Here is a 19,844-nt window from a genome sequence, read left to right as displayed (position 1 = left end):
GGTCTTTAAAGAGGTGATGAACCTTAAATGAGGCCCCTGCAGTGGGCCCCCTGGAGGCAGAATCCAATCTGACTGGTGTGTTTACAAGAAGAGACACATACAGGGGAAGACCGTGTGAAGACAGGGCGAGAAGGCTTCGGAAGAAACCAACCCTTCACAACTTGCTCTTGGACTTCTAGACTCCTAGTGAGATTGCTGTCTCAGCCACCAAGTCTGTGCTACTTTCTGGCAGCCGTAGGGAGCTAATACAGTTCCCTTTGAAAAAACAGTGTGACGCCTTTTACGTCAATCAAGTGTATGGGCTCCCGCACCTCCTTTCCCATCACACTGACACGAGCAAAGCATGGCCTGCAAAAGCCTATGAAACTGTCACTCCCAGACTCAGTGGGATCAGTGATCTTAGGTAAAATTACAAGAACAAAAGGTGCCTCAGCTCTGGCAGAGCAGGCTAATCCCATCAGCCCCCAGGGGCATTATTACGGGCATCCCAGCCTCCCGGGCTCGGGACAGGTTGACTTAGGAGCCTTCCCTCTGACTGCCAAGAGGGCGTGACCCAGGTGGAACTAAGCCACTACACCTGAGCGCGAGCAGCATGACCAGGCAGAGCAGAGGAGGACTGGGGGCCCCTCCACACCCCAGGGGCAAACCCAGCAGCTGCATTCTCAGTATTTACTCTGAATGTGTGGCTTTGAAGGCCCCACTCTAGTCTTGGTCCCCTGAGTCTGACCAGTATAGATCCTTACTCTCAGAGTGTCCTTTCCCCGTTCACTGACTGCAGAGAAGGAAAGAGGAAGTTCTTCAGGGACATCACGCTGATTGCACAAAGGGTCATGGTCTCCCACCTAGGAGCTCCCTACTGGGAACCACACCGGGAGCAGGGAATGCCCTCACTTGTTTTGTCGCCTGCGTACCTAAACACAGACGAGAGACGGGAAAACCGACTCAGCGCAGACAGCAAGTTACCTGCACCCCGGTTACTTTCTCCAGCTCCCTCAGGGCAGTGTCAGTGTCACGGACGAGGATGGTGACCATCCCCAGGTCACGGGCCGGCTTCAGATTAACCCCGGAGTCATCCAAGAAAACCACCTGAATGCAGAGCATGGACACTAGCATCACTTCGACCAAAGCAAAACTCATGCACAAGGGCCACCGGCCAGAAACACGTTAAAGTGAGAACCGTGGTTGAGATTAAGAATCAATAATCCCATAATAAGATTGATTGATTAGAGATTAAGAATTATTTTTTCTCTCCATGTAACTGTTTACTCTTAAAATTAAAAACATTTAATTACCTAAGCATAAACATAAACACACAGATAGATACACATGTTCCCTGAATTCTGAAACTGTAAAAAGATTAAAGAAGAATATAAACATATCAGGATGACATTAAAATTCGTCTAGGAAAATCAACATGTATGAATAGAGCCCCCCAAAAATGTCTGGAAAAGAACTATAATAAAGTCAGATAATAAAACAAATTATGAAGCTACTTGTTCTTCCCTGGTGGTCCAGTGGTTAAGACTCCGAGCTTCCAATGCAGGGGGCCAGGGTTCGATCCCTGGTCGGGGAAGATCCCGCAGGCTGCGTAGTGCAGCCAAAAAAAAAAAAGAAAAAAAAAGAAAAACTATGAAGCTACAAAAGATAAAAAGAAACAGTTTGGTACTAGAAAAGGAATAAACATATTAATGAAATAGAAGAGAGTTGAGGAATAGACTCATATACAAATGAAAATTTAGTTTCTAATAAAAGTGTCATGCCCAATTGGTGAGGAAAAAGATTATTTAAAAGATTATTTAATTATTTCAACTGTTTGGGGCAAAAAGTGGGTCCTTCCTTCACTTATTCCCCAAATAAGTTCTGAATAGATCAAAGATTTAAATGTCAAAAGAAATGATCCTTAAAGAAAAAAGAAAATCCTTAAAGTTGTAGAAGAAAGCGTGGGGCAGTTATTAATAATCTTGGATTGGGGCAGGCCTGGATATCTAAGCAGCTCCTCCAACCTAAAAGCCATCAATGAAAAGACTTTGATTTATATGCATACTAAAATTTACAGCGCAGTTATAATGCTTAATCTGGGGGCTGAGAAGAGCAGAAGCAAAGTTTGAGAGGAGAGGGAAGAGTTCTGGGATTGAACAGGTAAGGATTTCCCTCTGATCAGCGTGTGGGTGAAGCAGGGTTAACAAGAAAGGGTCAGAAATGCCAGAGAAAGGAATTTCATCTTGGTCCAAAGGCCTTTTTGGAGATTAGAGTAGGGAAACACAACAAAAACAGCATTTTAGACTAGATAATCTAGAGACGGCATGAAGACAGAATTTAGGGGTGCGGGGATACCCTACAAGGAGACTCCTGCAGTATTGGAGCCCATTCCCGCCCAGCCTTTGGTGGGGTGACCCTGACTAGCCTGTGTCTTGGGAAAGCCTCCCAGGGTCTACGTTCCTTTTAGGTAAACTGAGGCAGCTGGTCTGGCAGCTTTTGACAATACCTGTTTTAACCAAGGTCCTGTAAGAGCCACGGAGAGGAGCCACATGCCCACCTCCGGTAGAACTTTCTAGGTTGAAGGGGTGGATAAAAGCCCTTTAGAAGTCCTGGCCTGTGAGAAGTGGCACCTGTCACTGGACATAGGACCACCCTGCCAGGCCCCAGGTGTCTCCCACCTGTTCACACCTCCTCAAGTTTTCTTGATTGCAATATCTCTAGAACATTCTTTTCCACTGAAAGGCAGTGTGTAGGTACCTCATTGGGGCTGGCCTTCAAGACGTCCAGCACGAACTTGTAGATCTGAGGGTCAGGCTTGGCCATTCCGATCCTGCATGACTCAATCAGGAAATCGAAGTGTGGCCTCAGTTCACACATCATCTGGGCCAGGCTGCCTCTCTGGGTGCTGTCATCCAGCCAGATGTTGGTGAGGATGCAGGTTGTAAATCCTGAGTGAGAAGGTGCCAGTGAATAGACCAGCTACAGAACTTGGCTCTGAGAAGCTCCGAGTATCCCACAGGGGGCCCCAAGATGGGGCCAGGCGGGGTTCTGCTCACTTACATCAATCTCCTGATGCCTGGCTTCTAAACTGACAAGTTAGAAAAGCACCATCGTTACCCATAAGCCCCTCCCGGCGCAGACGCTAGAGCCAGCTAACGGTGTGCACCAAGGGCTTTCAGATGGAAACACTACATCCCTTCATTTCTTGCAATCGTAGAGCAAGAAGTTGTGATATTCGTCAGCTCATTTGATCAGTGTTTTGACATTCATCAGCCCACTCAATCCTCACACCTTTGGGGCAGGCAGGGCAGATCTTACCATCCCACTCTTACCAACAGGAAAATGGAAGCTCAGACAAATTATAAGCTGCCCAGAGCCGCAGACTGCAGGCAGAGCTGAGGCGGGCCCAGAATCCCACCTTTGGACTGCCACTCCAGCCCTCCTCCCAGTCTACATTACTGCAAACTCTGCTGGACCACGCTTCAAGACACCTGCCTTGGCAGAGATGGTGTTTCCATTTCAAAACTAGAGAAATGTAAACAGAGACAGCATTATCCCCTGCCTAACCAGACAGGACAAGAACCAGGAGAAGCTGGAAACAAGACAAGGATAAGTCAATGCACAGACCCTTTCCATGTAATATGAGTGGGAAATACGGACCAGTGGGAAATATGGACCAGGAAAAATGTGTCTCAGCCACAACCAGGTAAGGCTACTGGTAAGTGGGTAGGATGACCTCAAATATGCCTGTGACGAAGAGCTGGGCTCTGCCACTAAATAAATGCCTATTCGAGGAAAATCAACCGAAGGAATTATTAACACATATGAGTATAAATGCGCCCGTCATTGAATAATGTGAGCCGACTCCTTGGCAGATTCCAACACTATTTTTGAACCTGAAAAATAAATGTTTCAGCATTTATCACATGCAGGTTTTATTTTATGGATTTCATGGTAAGGAGTGACTAACTTTTTCGTAAGGGGTTGGCTTTGATTTAAAATAACTTTTCTGATAAGAATATCATAGGAACATTAAAAGGTATTTTCAAAAGAAAAAAAAAAGAAATTGCTTATCATCCTGTCAATACAACACCTTGCCTTTTCCTTCTCTACATCCAACTGCATTTTTACATATCTGTGATCTTAGTGTTCTGACCGTTTTGCATTCTGCTTTTATTATTTAACCTCACGTCTAAAGCATTTTTCCATATTTTAAAATCATCTTTGTAATTAACAATTAAATTTTCTGTGCAATAAATAAATTCCTACTGACTGAACATGACCTCGTATCCTAGCCTATTTCACACTATCTGAATCCGTGTCAGCCAGCTCATAGCTCAGCTACTCTGACATCAGAGGTTAAGAAAATCATGGTTGCTTGAAAGGCTCTGTTTTGGGGACTTCCCTGGCGGTCCAGTGGTTAAGACTGTGCGCTTCCACTGCAGGGGGCACGGGTTCAATCCCTGGTCGGGGAACTAAGATTCCGCATGCTTAGGGGGAAAAAAAAAAAAAAAAAAGGCCTTGTTTTCTAATAAATGTGACAAGAGGTTGGGTCATTCGGGTCATTAGTAGTACATTGGTAGGGAGAGAATTTTGCTCATGAGGCATAAATCGCTTTATTACACAAAATTCGTTCATTTTTCCAGCTGACAGGGCTGATTTTGGCCATTCGCTGAAACTTACTTTGAGGCTATGTTTGAAGAAGAGCTTTTCATCAAGGCCCAGAAGATTCGTGATCTCAATGCACATTTAGATGTATTCTGACCTGACCCACCCAAGGGTTCTGGTGTGGTTGGGTCAGAGAACGGCCAGTATCAGATCCTTACCCTTCTTTTTGAGAGTGAGAGCTGCCTGAAGCATGGGGTGGTTGACCTTTCTTGCTGCAAGCGCCTTGCCAAAGATCTGATTTATAGAGAAATTCTCAGGGAGGCAGATTCCAGAGTCCTCAGAACATTTCCTGCAGTTTTCTTCCATGAATGGCATCCACTGTGAAAGTGAATTGATGAGGGATTGTCAATTGGTGAAAGCACTTGGAAAAGCTTTGGGCAGCATTTACTAAATCTGAACACATGCATTCCCTGTGATCCAGTAATTCCACTCCTGGACACATACCCAGTGGAAATGTCTACATATGTTCACCAAAAGACACGTACAAAAATGTCCATAGCAGCACTTTTCCTAAGAACTGCAAACTAGAAACTACTCAAATCCCCCTGTTAGAGCTGCACTGGGTCCCCGACAAATTCATGTTGAAGTCCTAACCCCCAGGACCTCAGAATGTGACTGTCCTTTGGAGAGAGGGTCTTTAGAGAGATCATTAAGGTAAAATTGTGGTGCTCCAAGGACAATGCAATGGTGCTTCAAGGACAAAGGACGACCCTGCCTGTAAAAGTTTCAGCGTTACACCCCCTACAGGACTCTTACTCGCTCTCCCCACCGTGTTGCGATGGTTATGAAATTCCTGAGCCCACCTGGGCAATGCCCACCTGGGCAACGGGACCTGTCCCAAATAAGGAAAGGCATCTGGCCTGCCCCACTCCACCCTATAGAAGGAAGGTATATGTGCCTCGACCAATCCGTAAATGAAATTTTCACCTCGGACCATTCCTTTGTTTTCTGGCTATAAAAACTGATCAATAGCACATGTTCGGGCTCGACTCTCCCAGAATACTAGGAAGTCAGCCGGCCCACTGTTCAGGCAGCCACCCCTCCCTCTAATAAATTCTATCGTCTTTACATTCTGCCTTGTGTCTGGAAATTCTTTTCCAACCTGCATTCGGACCACGACAAAAGTGAGGTCGGGGGGGGGGGCCCTAATCCAATCTGACTGGTGTCCTTATAAGAACAGGCGATTAGGACACAGACACACACAGAAGAAAGAATGTGAGGACACAGGGAGAAGTCGGCCACCTACAAGCCAAGGAGAGAGGCCTCAGAAGAAACCAACCCTGCCAACACCTTGGTCTTGGGCTTCTAGCCTCCAGAGCTATGAGAAAATAAATTTTGTTGTGTAAGCCACCCAGTCTGTGGTATTTTGTTATGGTAGCCCTAGCAAACGAATACACCCATTAATAGCAGAATGGATTGTGGTATATTTATACACTATCATAGTAGCACTCTTGTCTCGTATATAATAGTCCCGAACTAAAAATTACCCAACTACCCATCAATAGCAGAATGATAGACAGCCCAGGAAAAAACCCCACGTGTCAATTAATTTATGACAAAGGAGCCAAGAATACACGATGAGGAAAGAACAGTATCTTCAATAAATGGTGTTGGGAAAACCGTATAGTCACGTGTAAATGAATGAAATTCATACCATTTTTCCCTTTCCTTACCTTCCAACAATATTACTGCAGCTTTTTTTTTGATTCAAGCTTCAGTAATGTTTATCCCCAATGGTATCATTACAGTTTTCATTCACGAGTTGCCAAAATATGTGTGTGTGTGTGTTTGCATGTGTGAGTATGTGTGTGTGTGTGTGTGTGAAAGAGAGAGAGTTTTAAAGTAACTACAATTCACTACACTACCCACGCTAAGACCACACTTGTCTTCACTGGAAAGGTGGGCTTTGCTTTCTATTAGGATGGGCCCCAAGTTCCCTGTTAGACTGATAGGTGGCTGTAATTCATAAATTAAAAAAAAAAAAAAAACCAGACTGTTTCATCTGTGTGCTCATAGAGTAGATTCTCAATAGCCTTTCTTCTCCGAGGCACTAATTGAGAATTGAAGTGGTTTTAGATGCTGATTACTTTATTTAAAAATAATCTACAACTACACTTCAATTTAAAAAAATCGAGGTTGTAGTAACAACAATAACTACTATTCACTGAGCACTGATTACGTGCCAGGCATTGTGCTAAGCACTTTTCAAGCTTCATAACAACCTAGGAGACGGAGCATGTTATCGATCTCATTTTACAGGTGGCAAAACTGAGACTTTGAGAGGTTCTGTGACTTGCTGTGCTCACACGTCTGTACGTGGGAGCTATGATCCAAATCCCGACATCAGATTCCAAAGTCCACCCATCTTATAGTTATTAATTAACAAAACTTCCCCTGACCCAGTGGCCCTTGTCTGAAAATAACTAAGGATGACTACTATCAAGAAAACAGAAAATAATAGGTTGGCAAGGATGTGGAAACACTGGAAACCTTGTGCACTGTTTGGAGGAAAATGTAAAATGGTGCAGCCACTATGGAAAACACTACGGTGCTTCCTCAAAAAACGAAAAATGGAAAACTACCCTATGATCCAGCAATCCCACTTCTGGATGTATATCCAGAAAAACTGAAAGCAAGATTTCAAACTGATATTTGTACACCCATGTTCCTAGCAGCATTAGACATGATGACCAAAAGGAGGAAGTAACCTAAATGTCCATCGATAGACGAATGGATAAACAGAATGTAGTCTATCCATACAATGGAAATATCATTCATCCTTAAAAAAGAAGGAAATTGTGACACATGCTACAACATGGATGAACCTTGAAGACATCATGCTAAGCAAAATAAGCCAGTCACTAGAGGACAAATATTGCATGATTCCAGTTATATAAGATATGTATAGTAGCTAAATAGAGGCAGAAAGTTCAATAGTGGTTGCCAGGGGTTGGGGAAAGGAGGAATGGGGAGTTGTTGTTTAATGGGTATAGAGTTTCAGTTTTGCAAGATGAAAAGAGTTCTGGAGATGGACGGTGGTGTTGGTTACCCAGCATGAATATACTTAACGCTACCGAATTGTATACTTAAAAATGATCAAGGTGGTAAATTTTATGTGATGTGTATTTAACCACAGCTTAAGGGGGTTAAAAAAAAAAGTTACTCTGGCTGCTGTAATTCCCTGGCATAGAAATTCAAGGGCTTGGAAATTTCCTAATCACTGGGGTGTGGCCCTCTGCTTGGATCAAAGAGACAATAAACAATCTTAAATGTCTCCAGCCCAGCCTTGTGAGTTAAGTGTTATAAGGGGTAAACGGGTGAGGCGGACATGGCCCTGCCCTCACGGAGCTTACGGTCAGCGGGGGAGATGGGTGTGTAGTTACAGAACACCTTCTCAAGGGGGGTCTATGAGGTGTCGCCACACCTGGGAAAATGTGATCTCTCCCTTCATCATGCGGGCACTGGAACCATCTGGGCCTCCTTTCATGAAAGCTCCATTCAGAAAGCCTCTGCAAGACACAAAGAAACATCAGGAACGTTCAAATGACTTCATCACAATGGCAGGTAGGGGACAGACGCCTTGATTTTGGACTTCTAGCCTCTGGAGCTGTTGTTGAAGCCACCCAGTCTGTGGTCCTTCATTATGGTAACCCTAGGTGATTAATACACCTCAATTCATATTCATCTCTTATATGTGGTCCTGAGGAGTAGCAGACACAGAGAGAGACCAGCTCATTACCCTCTCACTTCCCTACATTACAAAACATAAGGTCCCATTCCACTTTCCTGATCATCTCCCACACCCAGTAGTGGCTGAGCTACCCCAGCATGGCTGGCTGGGTGACACCAGCCAGATAATGGATGGCACGTACCTGGCATGCACGCACAACTCTGTTCCCTCGAATCCCTGGCCGATTTTAATAACCCATCACCACATCCTATACCACTGCATCCACACACTGATTTATGATCCCTCTTAGGACAGTGTTCCAGGCAAATATTTACAATGGACTGGAATTGGCAACCCAGTTAAAAGTATTTACCATTCCCGTGTTAAGAGAACAAATATCTGGGAGTTTCATATCTGATAACAGTCAACAACCTTTTACCTGACTCACCCTCTTGCAGGTAACAATAATCAACTTTAGACAAAACATAAAAAAAAAATATCCCGACTATTTGTAGCCTTGCTCAATTTTCCAGCATCCGCAGTGGCTCTGGCACATCTTTGCCATCGGTTGTCTTTTTTAAAAAACAGCATTGTTAAATTATACTTACATAACACCCAATTCACATGTTTTCAGTGTACGATTCAATGACTCGTAGTAATTTTATAGAGGTGTGCAAATATCACCACGTTGCAGTTTTAGAGCATTTCCACCACCTCGAAAAGATCCCTCATGCCCTTCCCCAGCTGCCATCCAATTTCAAGGAGCAATATACAGTTCAACTCAACAATCTTGCACTGAGGACCGAAGGCATCAAGGCATTGTGCCAGATGCCGTGATATAAAAACGGAAAAATTTGGATCTATTCTTAGGGAGCTCATAGGAGAACAAGGGAGGCAACATATAAACAAATAACTATTACACAGTGGATGAGTGAGACGGAAAAGCAAAGGGAAAATTGTTTTTTCTGCCCGAAGATTAGGGGCTGATAAAAGAAGAGGAACTGAAGGAAGAAAACAGCTATAGAGGAAGGAGATGTCAATGACTCTATAGGACAAAAGCAGGCAGTATTTTTTAAAAAAGAAGCAATTTGAGATAAGTTGTTGGCATTGGAAAGCATGACTTTCAAATTTTAAGGTTAATAAAAGCAGTGAACAGTGAAATGGCTATTACAGAAAATGAAATTAGTCAATCAAAAGACCCAACAAATTTTCCAAGAACAAAGAGTAAAATGATGAAGCAATTAAAATTAATGTGCAAAAAGATAAGACCTATGGAGGCCAAATTCCTTCAATAAAGAAGAAAAATCACAGAAGGAAAGATCAGAGAAGCAATAGTCAAAGGAATAATGGAAGAAGATGTCTCTGGGCTGAAGAAAAATCTGAGCTCTTAAATCAAAAGTGTTTGCCAAACACCAGGCAAAATTAATGAAAAAGAACCACAGCAGGCATAGGGTAGGGAAACGTTTTAATTCCTGGGAGAAGAAAGTATAACAGACAACCTTCTGTGTAGAAAAACAGATTATACACAAAAGAAAAACAATTCAGACTGATAACAGCCCTCTATTCTGCAACTTTAAATGTGAGAAGATTGTGGAGTAATACTCAGGAGACATTGAGATAAAAAGATAACTAGAAACAATACCCCCCAAATCTATCTGCAGACAACTTACTTTATGTCCAGTGAGGCGCCTTTGTTTTAGAGATCTTGGTTGATTTCAATAACTGACCAGTTGGGTCATTTGGTTTTTCCTCTTCCCATGCTTTAAATTCCTGCTCTTGTTTTAAATTCACCGATAAAGAGTGAGCCCACAAAACCACAGCGGCCCCCACCATGATCCCCAGTAAAAGCAGAATTCGGGCCCATGTGCTCGCTCTCTTTCTCCTCACGTCCTCACTGTGTGGCCCTAGGAGTGCTGTGTAATTTCCAGGGCTTGTAAGTAACAAACCTTTACTTTTTTCCCTGATGACTACTCCTGAAGGGCGTCTTGCAGTCACAGTAGAACCACAAGGACTGGTCCGACCACAGCATTGATTATTGATAAGCTGAGAAGCACACAAACCAGTTTCAGACAGGTAAAGCTAATACAGCAGTTTGCTATCACGCCTTTCCTGGAAAAAGAATTCAAGAAAGACATCTAGTCAACTTAAAGACAGAGCAAAATAAAAATCTTGAGGACAGGAAAGAGATGGTTTAAAAGAAATGATAACAAACAATTGGAAATGAAATTTTTAAAAAATGTCATTTACCTTAGCATTAAAAAAAACACAAAAATAAATCTAATGAAAGAGGTTTAAGACCTCTACACTAAAAACTACAAAATTAAGAGAAATTAAAACCCTTGAAAGAGATTAGCAGGGGACCTTCAAGATGGTGGAGGAGTAAGACGTGGAGATCACCTTCCTCCCCACAAATACATCAGAAATACATCTACATGTGGAACAGCTCGTACAGAACACCCACTGAACGCTGGCAGAAGACGTCAGACCTCCCAAAAGGCAAGAAACTCCCTACGTACCTGAGTAGGGCAAAAGACAAAAGAAAAAACAGAGACAAAAGAATAGGGACGGGACCTGCACCTCTGGGAGGCAGCTGTGAAGGAGGAAAGGTTTCCACACACTAGGAGCCCCTTCGCGGGCGGAGACTGCGGGTGGCGGAGGGGGGAAGCTTCGGAGCCACGGAGGAGAGCGCAGCCACAGGGGTGCGGAGGGCAAAGCGGAGAGATTCCCGCACGGAGGATCGGCGCCGAGCAGCACTCACCAGCCCGAGAGGCTTGTCTGCTCCCCCGCCGGGGTGGGCGGGGCTGGGAGCTGAGGCTCGGGCTTCGGTCAGATCGCAGGGAGAGGACTGGGGTTGGCGGCGTGAACACAGCCTGAAGGGGTTAGCGCAGCACAGCTAGCCGGGAGGGAGGCCGGGAAAAGGTCTGCAGCTGCCGAAGCAGCAAGAGACTTTTCTTGCCTCTTTGTTTCCTGGTGCGCGAGGAGAGGGGATTCAGAGCGCCGCCTAAACGAGCTCCAGAGATGGACGCAAGCCACGGCTATCAGCGCGGACCCCAGAGACGGGCATGAGACGCTAAGGCTGCTGCTGCCGCCACCAAGAAGCCTGTGTGCGAGCACAGGTCACTCTCCACACCGCCCCTCCCGGGAGCCTGTGCAGCCTGCCACTGCCAGGGTCCTGTGATCCAGGGACAACTTCCCCGGGAGAATGCACGGCGCGCCTCAGGCTGCTGCAATGTCACGCCGGCCTCTGCCGCCGCAGGCTCGCCCCGCCTCCTCCGTACCCCTCCCTCCCCGCGGGCTGAGTGAGCCAGAGCCCCCGAAGCAGCTGCTCCTTTAACCCCATTCTGCCTGGGCGGGAACAGACGCCCTCAGGCGACCTACATGCAGAGACAGGTCCAGATCCAAAGCTGAACCCCGGGAGCTGTGCGGACAAAGAAGAGAAAGGGAAATTTCTCCAGCAGCCTCAGAAGCAGTGGATTAACTCTCCACAATCAACTTGATGTACCTGCATCTGTGGAATACCTGAATAGACAACAAATCATCCCAAAATTGAGGAGGTGGACTTTGGGAGCAACTGTAGACTTGGGGTTTGCTTTCTGCATCTAATTTGTTTCTGGTTTTATGCTTATCTTAGTTTAGTATTTAGAGCTTATCATCACTGGTAGATTTGTTTATTGATTTGGTTGCTCTCTTCTTTTTTTAAAATTTTATAAATACATATATTTTCCTCCTTTTTCTCTTTCTGTGAGTGTGTATGTGTATGCTTCTTTGTGTGATTTTGTCTGTATAGCTTTGCTTTTACCATTTGTCCTAGGGTTCTGTCTGTCCATTTTTTTTTTGTATAGTTTTTAGCACTTGTTATCACTGGTGGATTTGTTTTTTTGGTTTGGTTGCTCTCTTCTTACTTTTTTTTTTTTTTACTACTTTTTTCTTTTTAATAATTTTTTTATTTTTTATTTTAATAACTTTATTTATTTTATTTTATTTTTCTTTCTGTCTCTCTTTCTTTTTTTTTTTTTTCCTCCCTTTTCTTCTGAGCCATGTGGATGACAGGATCTTGGTGCTCCAGCTGGGTGTCAGGCCTGAGCCTCTGAGGTGGGAGAGCCTAGTTCAGGACATTGCTCCACCAGAGACCTCCTGGCCCATGTAATAACAAACGGTGAAAGCTCTCCCAGAGATCTCCATCTCAACACTAAGACCCAGCTCCTCTCAACGACCAGCAAGCTCCAGTGCTGGACACCCTATGCCAAACAACTAGCAAGACAGGAACACAACCCCACTCATTAGCAGAGAGGCTGCCTAAAATCATAATAAGGCCACAGACACCCCAAAACACACCCCAAAACACACCTGGACATGGTCCTGCTCACCAGAAAGACAAGATCCAGCCTCATCCACCAGAACACAAGCACCAGGCCCCTCCACCAGGAAGCCTACACAACCCACTGAATCAACCTCACCCAATGCGGGCAGACACCAAAAACAACGGGAACTACAAACCTGCAGCCTGTGAAAAGGAGACCCCAAACACAGTAAGTTAAGCAAAATGAGAAGACAGAGAAACACACAGCAGATGAAGGAGCAAGGTAAAAACCCACAAGACCAAACAAATGAAGAGGAAATAGGCAGTCTACCTGAAAAAGAATTCAGAGTAATGATAGTAAAGATGATCCAACATCTTGATAATAGAATGGAGAAAATACAAGAAACGTTTAACAAGGACCTAGAAGAACTAAAGAGCAAACAAACAATGATGAACGACACAATAAATGAAATTAAAAATACTCTAGAAGGGATCAATAGCAGAATAACTGAGGCAGAAGAATGGATAAGTGACCTGGAGGATGAAATTATGGAAATAACTACTGCAGAGCAGAATAAAGAAAAAAGAATGAAAAGAATTGAGGACAGTCTCAGAGACCTCTGGGACAACATTAAACGCAACAACATTCGAATTATAGGGGTCTCAGAAAAAGAGGAGAAACAAAAAAGGGACTGAGAAAATATTTGAAGAGATTATAGTTGAAAACTTCCCTAATATGGGAAAGGAAATAGTCAACCAAGTCCAGGAAGTGCAGAGAGTCCCATACAGGATAAATCCAAGGAGAAACATGCCAAGACACACATTTATCAAAAATTAAATACAAAGAAAAAATATTAAAAGCAGCAAGGGAAAAGCAACAAATAACATACAAGGGAATCCCCATAAGGTTAACAGCTGATCTTTCAGCAGAAACTCTGCAAGCCAGAAGGGAGTGGCAGGACATATTTAAAGTGATAAAAGGGAAAAACCTACAACCAAAATTACTCTACCCAGCAAGGATCTCATTCAGATTAGACAGAGAAATTTAAAGCTTTACAGACAAGCAAAAGCTAAGAGAATTCAGCAGCACCAAACCAGCTTTACAACAAATGCTAAAGGAACTTCTCTAGGCAAGAAACACAAGAGAAGGAAAACACCTACAATAACAAACCCAAAACAATTAAGAAAATGGTAATCGGAACATACATGTTGATAACTACCTTAAATGTAAATGGTTTAAGTGTTCCAACCAAAGGACACAGACTGGCTGAATGGACACAAAATCAAGACCCATATATGTGCTGTCTACAAGAGACCCACTTTAGACCTAGGGACACATATAGACTGAAAGTGAGGGGATGGAAAAAGATATTCTATGCAAATGGAAATCAAAAGAAAGCTGGAGTAGCAATTCTCATATCAGACAAAATAGACTTTAAAATAAAGACTATTACAAGAGACAAAGAAGGACACTACATAATGATCAAGGGATCAATCCTAGAAGAAGATATAACAATTGCAAATATTTATGCACCCAACATAGGAGCACCTCAATACATAAGGCAAATGTTAACAGCCATAAAAGGGGAAATCAACAGTAACACAATCATAGTAGGGGACTTTAACACCCCACTTTCACCAATGGACAGATCATCCAAAATGAAAATAAATAAGGAAACTCAAGCTTTAACCGATACATTAAACAATATGGACCTAAAACTGACTGTTTTAACCACTTTTAAGTGTACAGATCAGTGCCATTAAGTACATTGTTGTGCAACCATCACCACTATCCATCTCCAGAACTTTTTCATCTTCCTATCTTTACAACCTAAAATTGTGTACCCATTAAACAATACTCCTCTTTCTCCCTCCCAGCCATCATTTTAAATCAGATTATATTGCATACATTTTGTATGCCTGTGCACCGCAATGAAGAATAGCCCCCGCTCGCCGCAACTAGAGAAAGCCTGTGCGCAGCAATGAAGACCCAACACAGCCAAAAATAAATAAAGAAATAAATTTATTTTAAAAAAAAAGGTTTAAGAGGATCATCTCCTCTGCAGGGAGGATCTGGGCTGGCCTTCTCATGCAATGTTGGGACAGGTACAGCATTTTTTGAACAGCTTGGCAGGATCTGTCAATATTTTAAATGTAAATACATACACTTTTACTTGGCAACTCCACTTTTAGAAAACTACCCTACAGAAATATTACAGTGACATTATTTGTAACAGTGACAACTAACAAATAAATAAATGTCCACCAACAGGGAAAAATGGTTAAATAAATTATGGCACTTCCATATTGTGGAATACTAAGGAGTGGTTAAAAAGAGCAAGGTAGATCTGTGTAAACGGACACAGAAGATATCCAACTGTCAAATGAAATAAAATAGTTAAAATTCCGTAAAAATATTAAAACCTAGAACAATATATGTTCTATGTTTCTATTGTGTTTTTTTAAACCTACCTGTCTACCAATCTACCTACCTACCAATCTATGCATAAATGTGTCTGCAAATTCATATAAATAAGTGACAGGCTGACGATCCCTTATTTGAAACCTCAGAACTAGATGAGTTTCAAAAGTCAGAATTTTTCCGATTGTAAAGGTAAAATGGGGGATATACCACATATTAAGCAACATCTCCAGGACAGCCTGCAGCAGCCTTCATAATCAAACTCATTAATATGTTTACAGTGAGATGTGTGATTATTTACAGTAGTAGGATAGATAATGGTAATAAATAGCCTCATGCTTATTCAGATCGGACTTGCTACCAAGTGAAGACAGGTCGGATTTTACTGCCAAAAAATTATGAAAACAAACAAACTAAACCCTTGGTTTTGGATAAATGAACTATGTATCAACTAAGATGATATCTGGGATGGGGAGAGGAACAAGGAAAGGTGAAGAGGCACTTACATTTCCTGTTCTACATTATTCTGTTCATTTGAATATTTTCATAATAAGAATGCATTTATGTTATCAGTTGTCAAATTAAAACCCATATGTAAAATTAAAAATGAGGAAAGATGCTTCAGAGAGTACAGAAAAGCCCAGAGGTGCAAAAAGCAACCCCAAATCTGGGAACTGCCCCAGAAGCTCCTGGAAACATTCAATAAATATTTCCTGAAATAGCACACAGGATATGAGTAGAAGTCCTGGTTCTCGAATACTTATTCTGTATTTGCTGGTCACTTGTTTCTCTTGCTCAGAAAATGTTCACTGAGCATTGCATATGACAAGCACCTCTAGTTCTAGGGTAAAGATTTTTGAAAGAAATTGACACTTTAATCATTCCAAGGGTTCAGTCAGTCCAGTGGTGCCAGGCAGACCCTCCACGAGGCTGGGTGAGAAGGTATTAAATGAAGCACACGATGACTGTCTACATGTCAGATCTGGATCTCAAGGAACCATCCTGGCTCCTCCAGATCATGTCAGTCTCAGTTGCCAAGGTACCACCATCTCCAGCAAGCACACCCTCAGCGGCCTCTGGTCTGGAGGACCACAGATGAGATTGGAGCTCCCTCTCCCTCCTTCCCCTGTATGATGCTGGAGGAATCTGCATCTCTCTGTTTCACCCCAGGTATTCAACAATCTCTCCACTCCTGGAGCTCAGCACAGCCACTGGCCCCCGCATCACCTTGTCCTCAGGCAGGTATTTACAGATGTCTGGGCCCTCACCCCCTAATGCACTCTCAGCTTCAACACCAGCCTCACAGGCTTCCTTTGTCCTCTGCTGGGCCCTGGAGCCTGGATTCTTCATCTTCATCTTCGTCTTCCATGCCAATGACCCTGCAAACTCCTAGCTCAGGAAGGTCTCGTTTGCTTCCGTTCCAGTCTCCACCGGGCTTCACCATCTCTCCACACTGCTCCCCCTCCAGCTGCCAAACTCTCAAATCTTAAACTGGGAGCGGTGGCCTCTTTCCTCTTGCCAATGTACTTGATCCATCACCGCAGCTGATGGTGAGCAACAATTATTTTACTACATCTCCACCCCAACTCAACTCAGAGTCAACTGCTATCAAATTAGGTACATGCTCAGCCTGACTTTCGCGTGGTACTACAGTGCAGGCCCAGCCAACTTCCCCACTTCCCTCTCATGCCTTCCCTCCTGTCTGGCTAGGCTGGAATAGTCAGTGTTTTGTGAACTCTCCTTGTTTTCCACCTCCCAGCCTTTGCTCATGCTGTTCCCTCACCTGGAAAGTCCTCCCTTCACATCTCTCCTCATCAGCAGCCTATCAGCCTTCTCAGGGTCTGCCTGATTCCCCCTGATCAGACCTAATCTCTCCCACCTTTGAAGCAACTAAGAACTCTGTACCTCTCATGGCACTGCCTTCATTTTGAACTATGGCATCTGTGGATGTCTGAGTTTTTATACCAGATAGCAAGCAAGTTGGAAATGCCCAGTGCAAGGTAGGCCCTTGAGGCTCACTGTCTGAATTCACACCTTCATGGTTAGTTCACAGACTCCATAGGCTAATCAGGTCAAAGTCATGGACTCTGACCTCCTGGGGTCAGCTAGGTTTGCTATAACCTGTTTATGGCTTCTGGGAACAATCGTGACCGTGGTCACAGGGAGAATGTGTGAGTCAGTGTCACACTAGATGAACAAAATATGCCCAATAATCACTCTGAATGTGCATGAGATTTTAATAAATAAAAAAAATGTATCAGGAACACAGCTACCCACCCACCTCACATGTCATCTAATCTAACTAGCACAAAAATTTTTGGGGGAGGTGTTTTCTTATTTTAAGACTAAGACTAAGGTCTCAGTTAAGTTGACTAAGACTAAGTCAGGTTAAGCAAGGTCACCCAACGCTAAGTGTTAGGATTGAGATTTTAACCTGGGTCTGACTCAGAGACCAGTGCTCTTTGAAATTCCCCACATCTGTAAACTTGTACACTTGTGACCTGTGTACTCACAAATATACTCTCAAGTATATTCACTGGTATACTCACAAGTATACTTGTGACTTGTATATTCACAAGTCATGTTCACTCCCACATAGACGAGGTCACAGGTACAAACATAGCTCATATTGTAGCTTACTCCCTTTTTATGTCTTTTTAAAAAATAAAATAAAATTTATGGGCCAAAAAAAAAAAAAAGTGAAGCAACACCATGGTTAAAAGAGCTTCTAGGAAATGGAATCAAAACCATAGTGAGATATCACTTCATATCTGTTAGAATGGCTATTATCAAAAAGACAAGCAATAATGTGTGTTGGCAAGTATGTGGAGAAAGGGAAACCTTTGTGCAGTGCCGACTGGAATGTAAATTGGTGCAGCCAGAGGGATATTATGGTATATTTCTTCCAGGCATATTCAACATGTAGCTTTTTTCCATAGCTGAAAAATAGTTTTTCCATAGTTTCCATGTTGTATAAATAGCTGTACGCTCTGGTGGGTTAGTTTTTTTGCACTTATTATGACAGATATTTTCTGATGTCACTGAAATCTCTTCCTGAACGTCACGTTTACTGGAGATGCTTCCTTGTTTACCATTTTCCAGTGCTTAGGCTTTGGGACCGTTTCTGGCTTGCTGTTATAATGTGCAGGGCACAGGACTTTTTTCTCTAGAAACCTCAGCTTAGGTCTTTAAGATCCATTCCATTACAGAGAAGTAAGCGGGCAGCAGACAGCTCGGGGAGCAATTTCTCTTACTTTAAGAAAAGCTTTCAATATAAAGGTCAATTTTGGAGTCCTTAGAGAGATTTAAATAACCAGCATTTAGAAAGACAGTGGATCTAGTTACATATACTGGTACTTTAGGGTCGAGTAATTGTTTTAACCTTTCACCTAGCGCTCTCGCCCAACAGCAATCTGAAACCAGGGCTGGGAGTCCCGAAAGGCAACTTCTCCAAGGGGTCGCGCCCCTGCCGCCCGGACCCACCCGCTCAGGCTTCTGAGTGCGGGCAGCGGCCCGGGTCCCCTTACCTGGGCAGCGCCAGCTCCTCCTCCGCACGGTCCCAGGAGCTGGCGAGCGAGGGCAGCGCCAGGACCCCGTCCAGGTCGAACACGGCAGCACGCAGCGCCATGACTGCCTGCACCTCAGCCTTCCACCCAGGACGAAGGCCGGGGCGCGGGACCAGAGCGGCGAGCCGACGGGGCCTCCCAAGTCGAGCTCGGCCCCGTCCCAGCCCCCTGTCCTGGCCCCGGCTCCGCCCCTGCCCCGGCCTCCGCCTCGCCCCCTGTCCCGGACTTGACCACGCCCCACACCCACGTCGCCCCCTGTCCTGGCCCCGGGCCCCCGCCCCTTGCCCTGGCCTCCGCCTCGCCCCCTGTCCCGGACTTGACCACGCCCCACACCCGCCCCGCCCCCTGCTCTGGCCCCGGTCGCCCCGCCCTTGCCCTGGCCTCCGCCTCGCCCCCTGTCCCGGACTTGACCACGCCCCACCTCCGCCCCAACCCCTTGTCCTGATCCAGCCGGCGTTGCGTCCCACAGGGCCTCCCTTGATGTACCCGCACCCACGGCGGCCCGGGGCTCCATCTCCACCGCCTCCCGGCGCCTGGACCCGGGGCTAGAATCTCACTTCTGGATGAATCACCTTCCGTCGCCTAGCCTTAAGTAACCCCGCGCCCCGGCAGTGGCTGCTTGAAGAGATGGACCCAGCCCTGGGAGAGGCTGACCGCTAAAAGAGAACTTGCCAGACTTTCCACAGTCTGGGCAGGCCGGGAGAGAAGGGGGGCCTGAGAAAGAGCCAGAGGCCACAGACCCTTGAGAGAGAGAGAGAGATGCCAAAAGTTTCTTCATTAAATATTTGGATCCTCTATATTTGTTTTGGTTGTCATATCTAGTAAAGTAATAGCTTTGTTGCCCTTCTTTTCTAGATTCTGTACATATAGTTACAGGTCTGTCACTATCCTGACCATGAGCCTCTAGTCACGCTCTTCTTTGTCAAAGCAAAATGTATTTCTAGAATAAAATATCATGCTCCAGGTATTGTATGCCAACCCAGAATACGTCCATCCCAGTCTTTTGTGAAATGAAGTTTAGAAGGAATAAATGTGAACTATGATTACCCCTTTGTACAGTCTTCTTATACTAATGCTGCCTAAAAATGTTTGAGCTTTGTTTTAAACCACACTCTTGGCTCATTTGTGTTTCTGGAAAACCTAAGCCTTAGGAGTGTCCGAGCTGTGCTTGCAAACGGGTTGTTGGACTCTCTGTGCCTTTGTAGTCAGCTCCATGAATTAAAACATACTCCTGGCCTG

At 44.4% G+C, this 19,844-nt stretch overlaps 1 protein-coding gene across 7 annotated transcripts in view; it reads right to left on the bottom strand.

The window, feature by feature from the left end:
• The window catches only part of EPHX2 (epoxide hydrolase 2), a 63,938-nt gene extending 45,097 nt beyond the window's left edge, over positions 1 to 18,841 (bottom strand). For 2 of the 7 annotated variants that reach the window (XR_014265548.1, XR_014265549.1), the window contains exons 1-5: positions 18,567 to 18,839; positions 8,072 to 8,156; positions 4,806 to 4,965; positions 2,737 to 2,927; positions 964 to 1,086 (exon numbers count right to left, since the gene is read on the bottom strand). Coding sequence is in view for 4 of the 7 variants with exons in the window: in XM_082468919.1 (XP_082325045.1) it covers positions 964 to 1,086; positions 2,737 to 2,927; positions 4,806 to 4,965; positions 8,072 to 8,156; positions 18,567 to 18,667 (660 nt within the window). In the remaining 3 variants the exon portion in view is untranslated. Of the gene's footprint in view, positions 1 to 963; positions 1,087 to 2,736; positions 2,928 to 4,805; positions 4,966 to 8,071; positions 8,157 to 18,566 lie in introns of all 7 variants that reach the window. The other 5 variants (XM_082468919.1, XM_082468920.1, XR_014265547.1 and 2 more) reach the window with 4 other exon arrangements.
• Positions 18,842 to 19,844: the final 1,003 nt, after the last annotated feature.

Source organism: Balaenoptera physalus, assembly GCF_965194825.1.
Source record: "Balaenoptera physalus genome assembly, chromosome: 7".
In the NCBI taxonomy this organism is placed as follows: Eukaryota; Metazoa; Chordata; class Mammalia; order Artiodactyla; family Balaenopteridae; genus Balaenoptera; species Balaenoptera physalus.
Note: the sequence above shows the minus strand (reverse complement) of the source record. Positions and strands in the feature narration are given on the sequence as shown.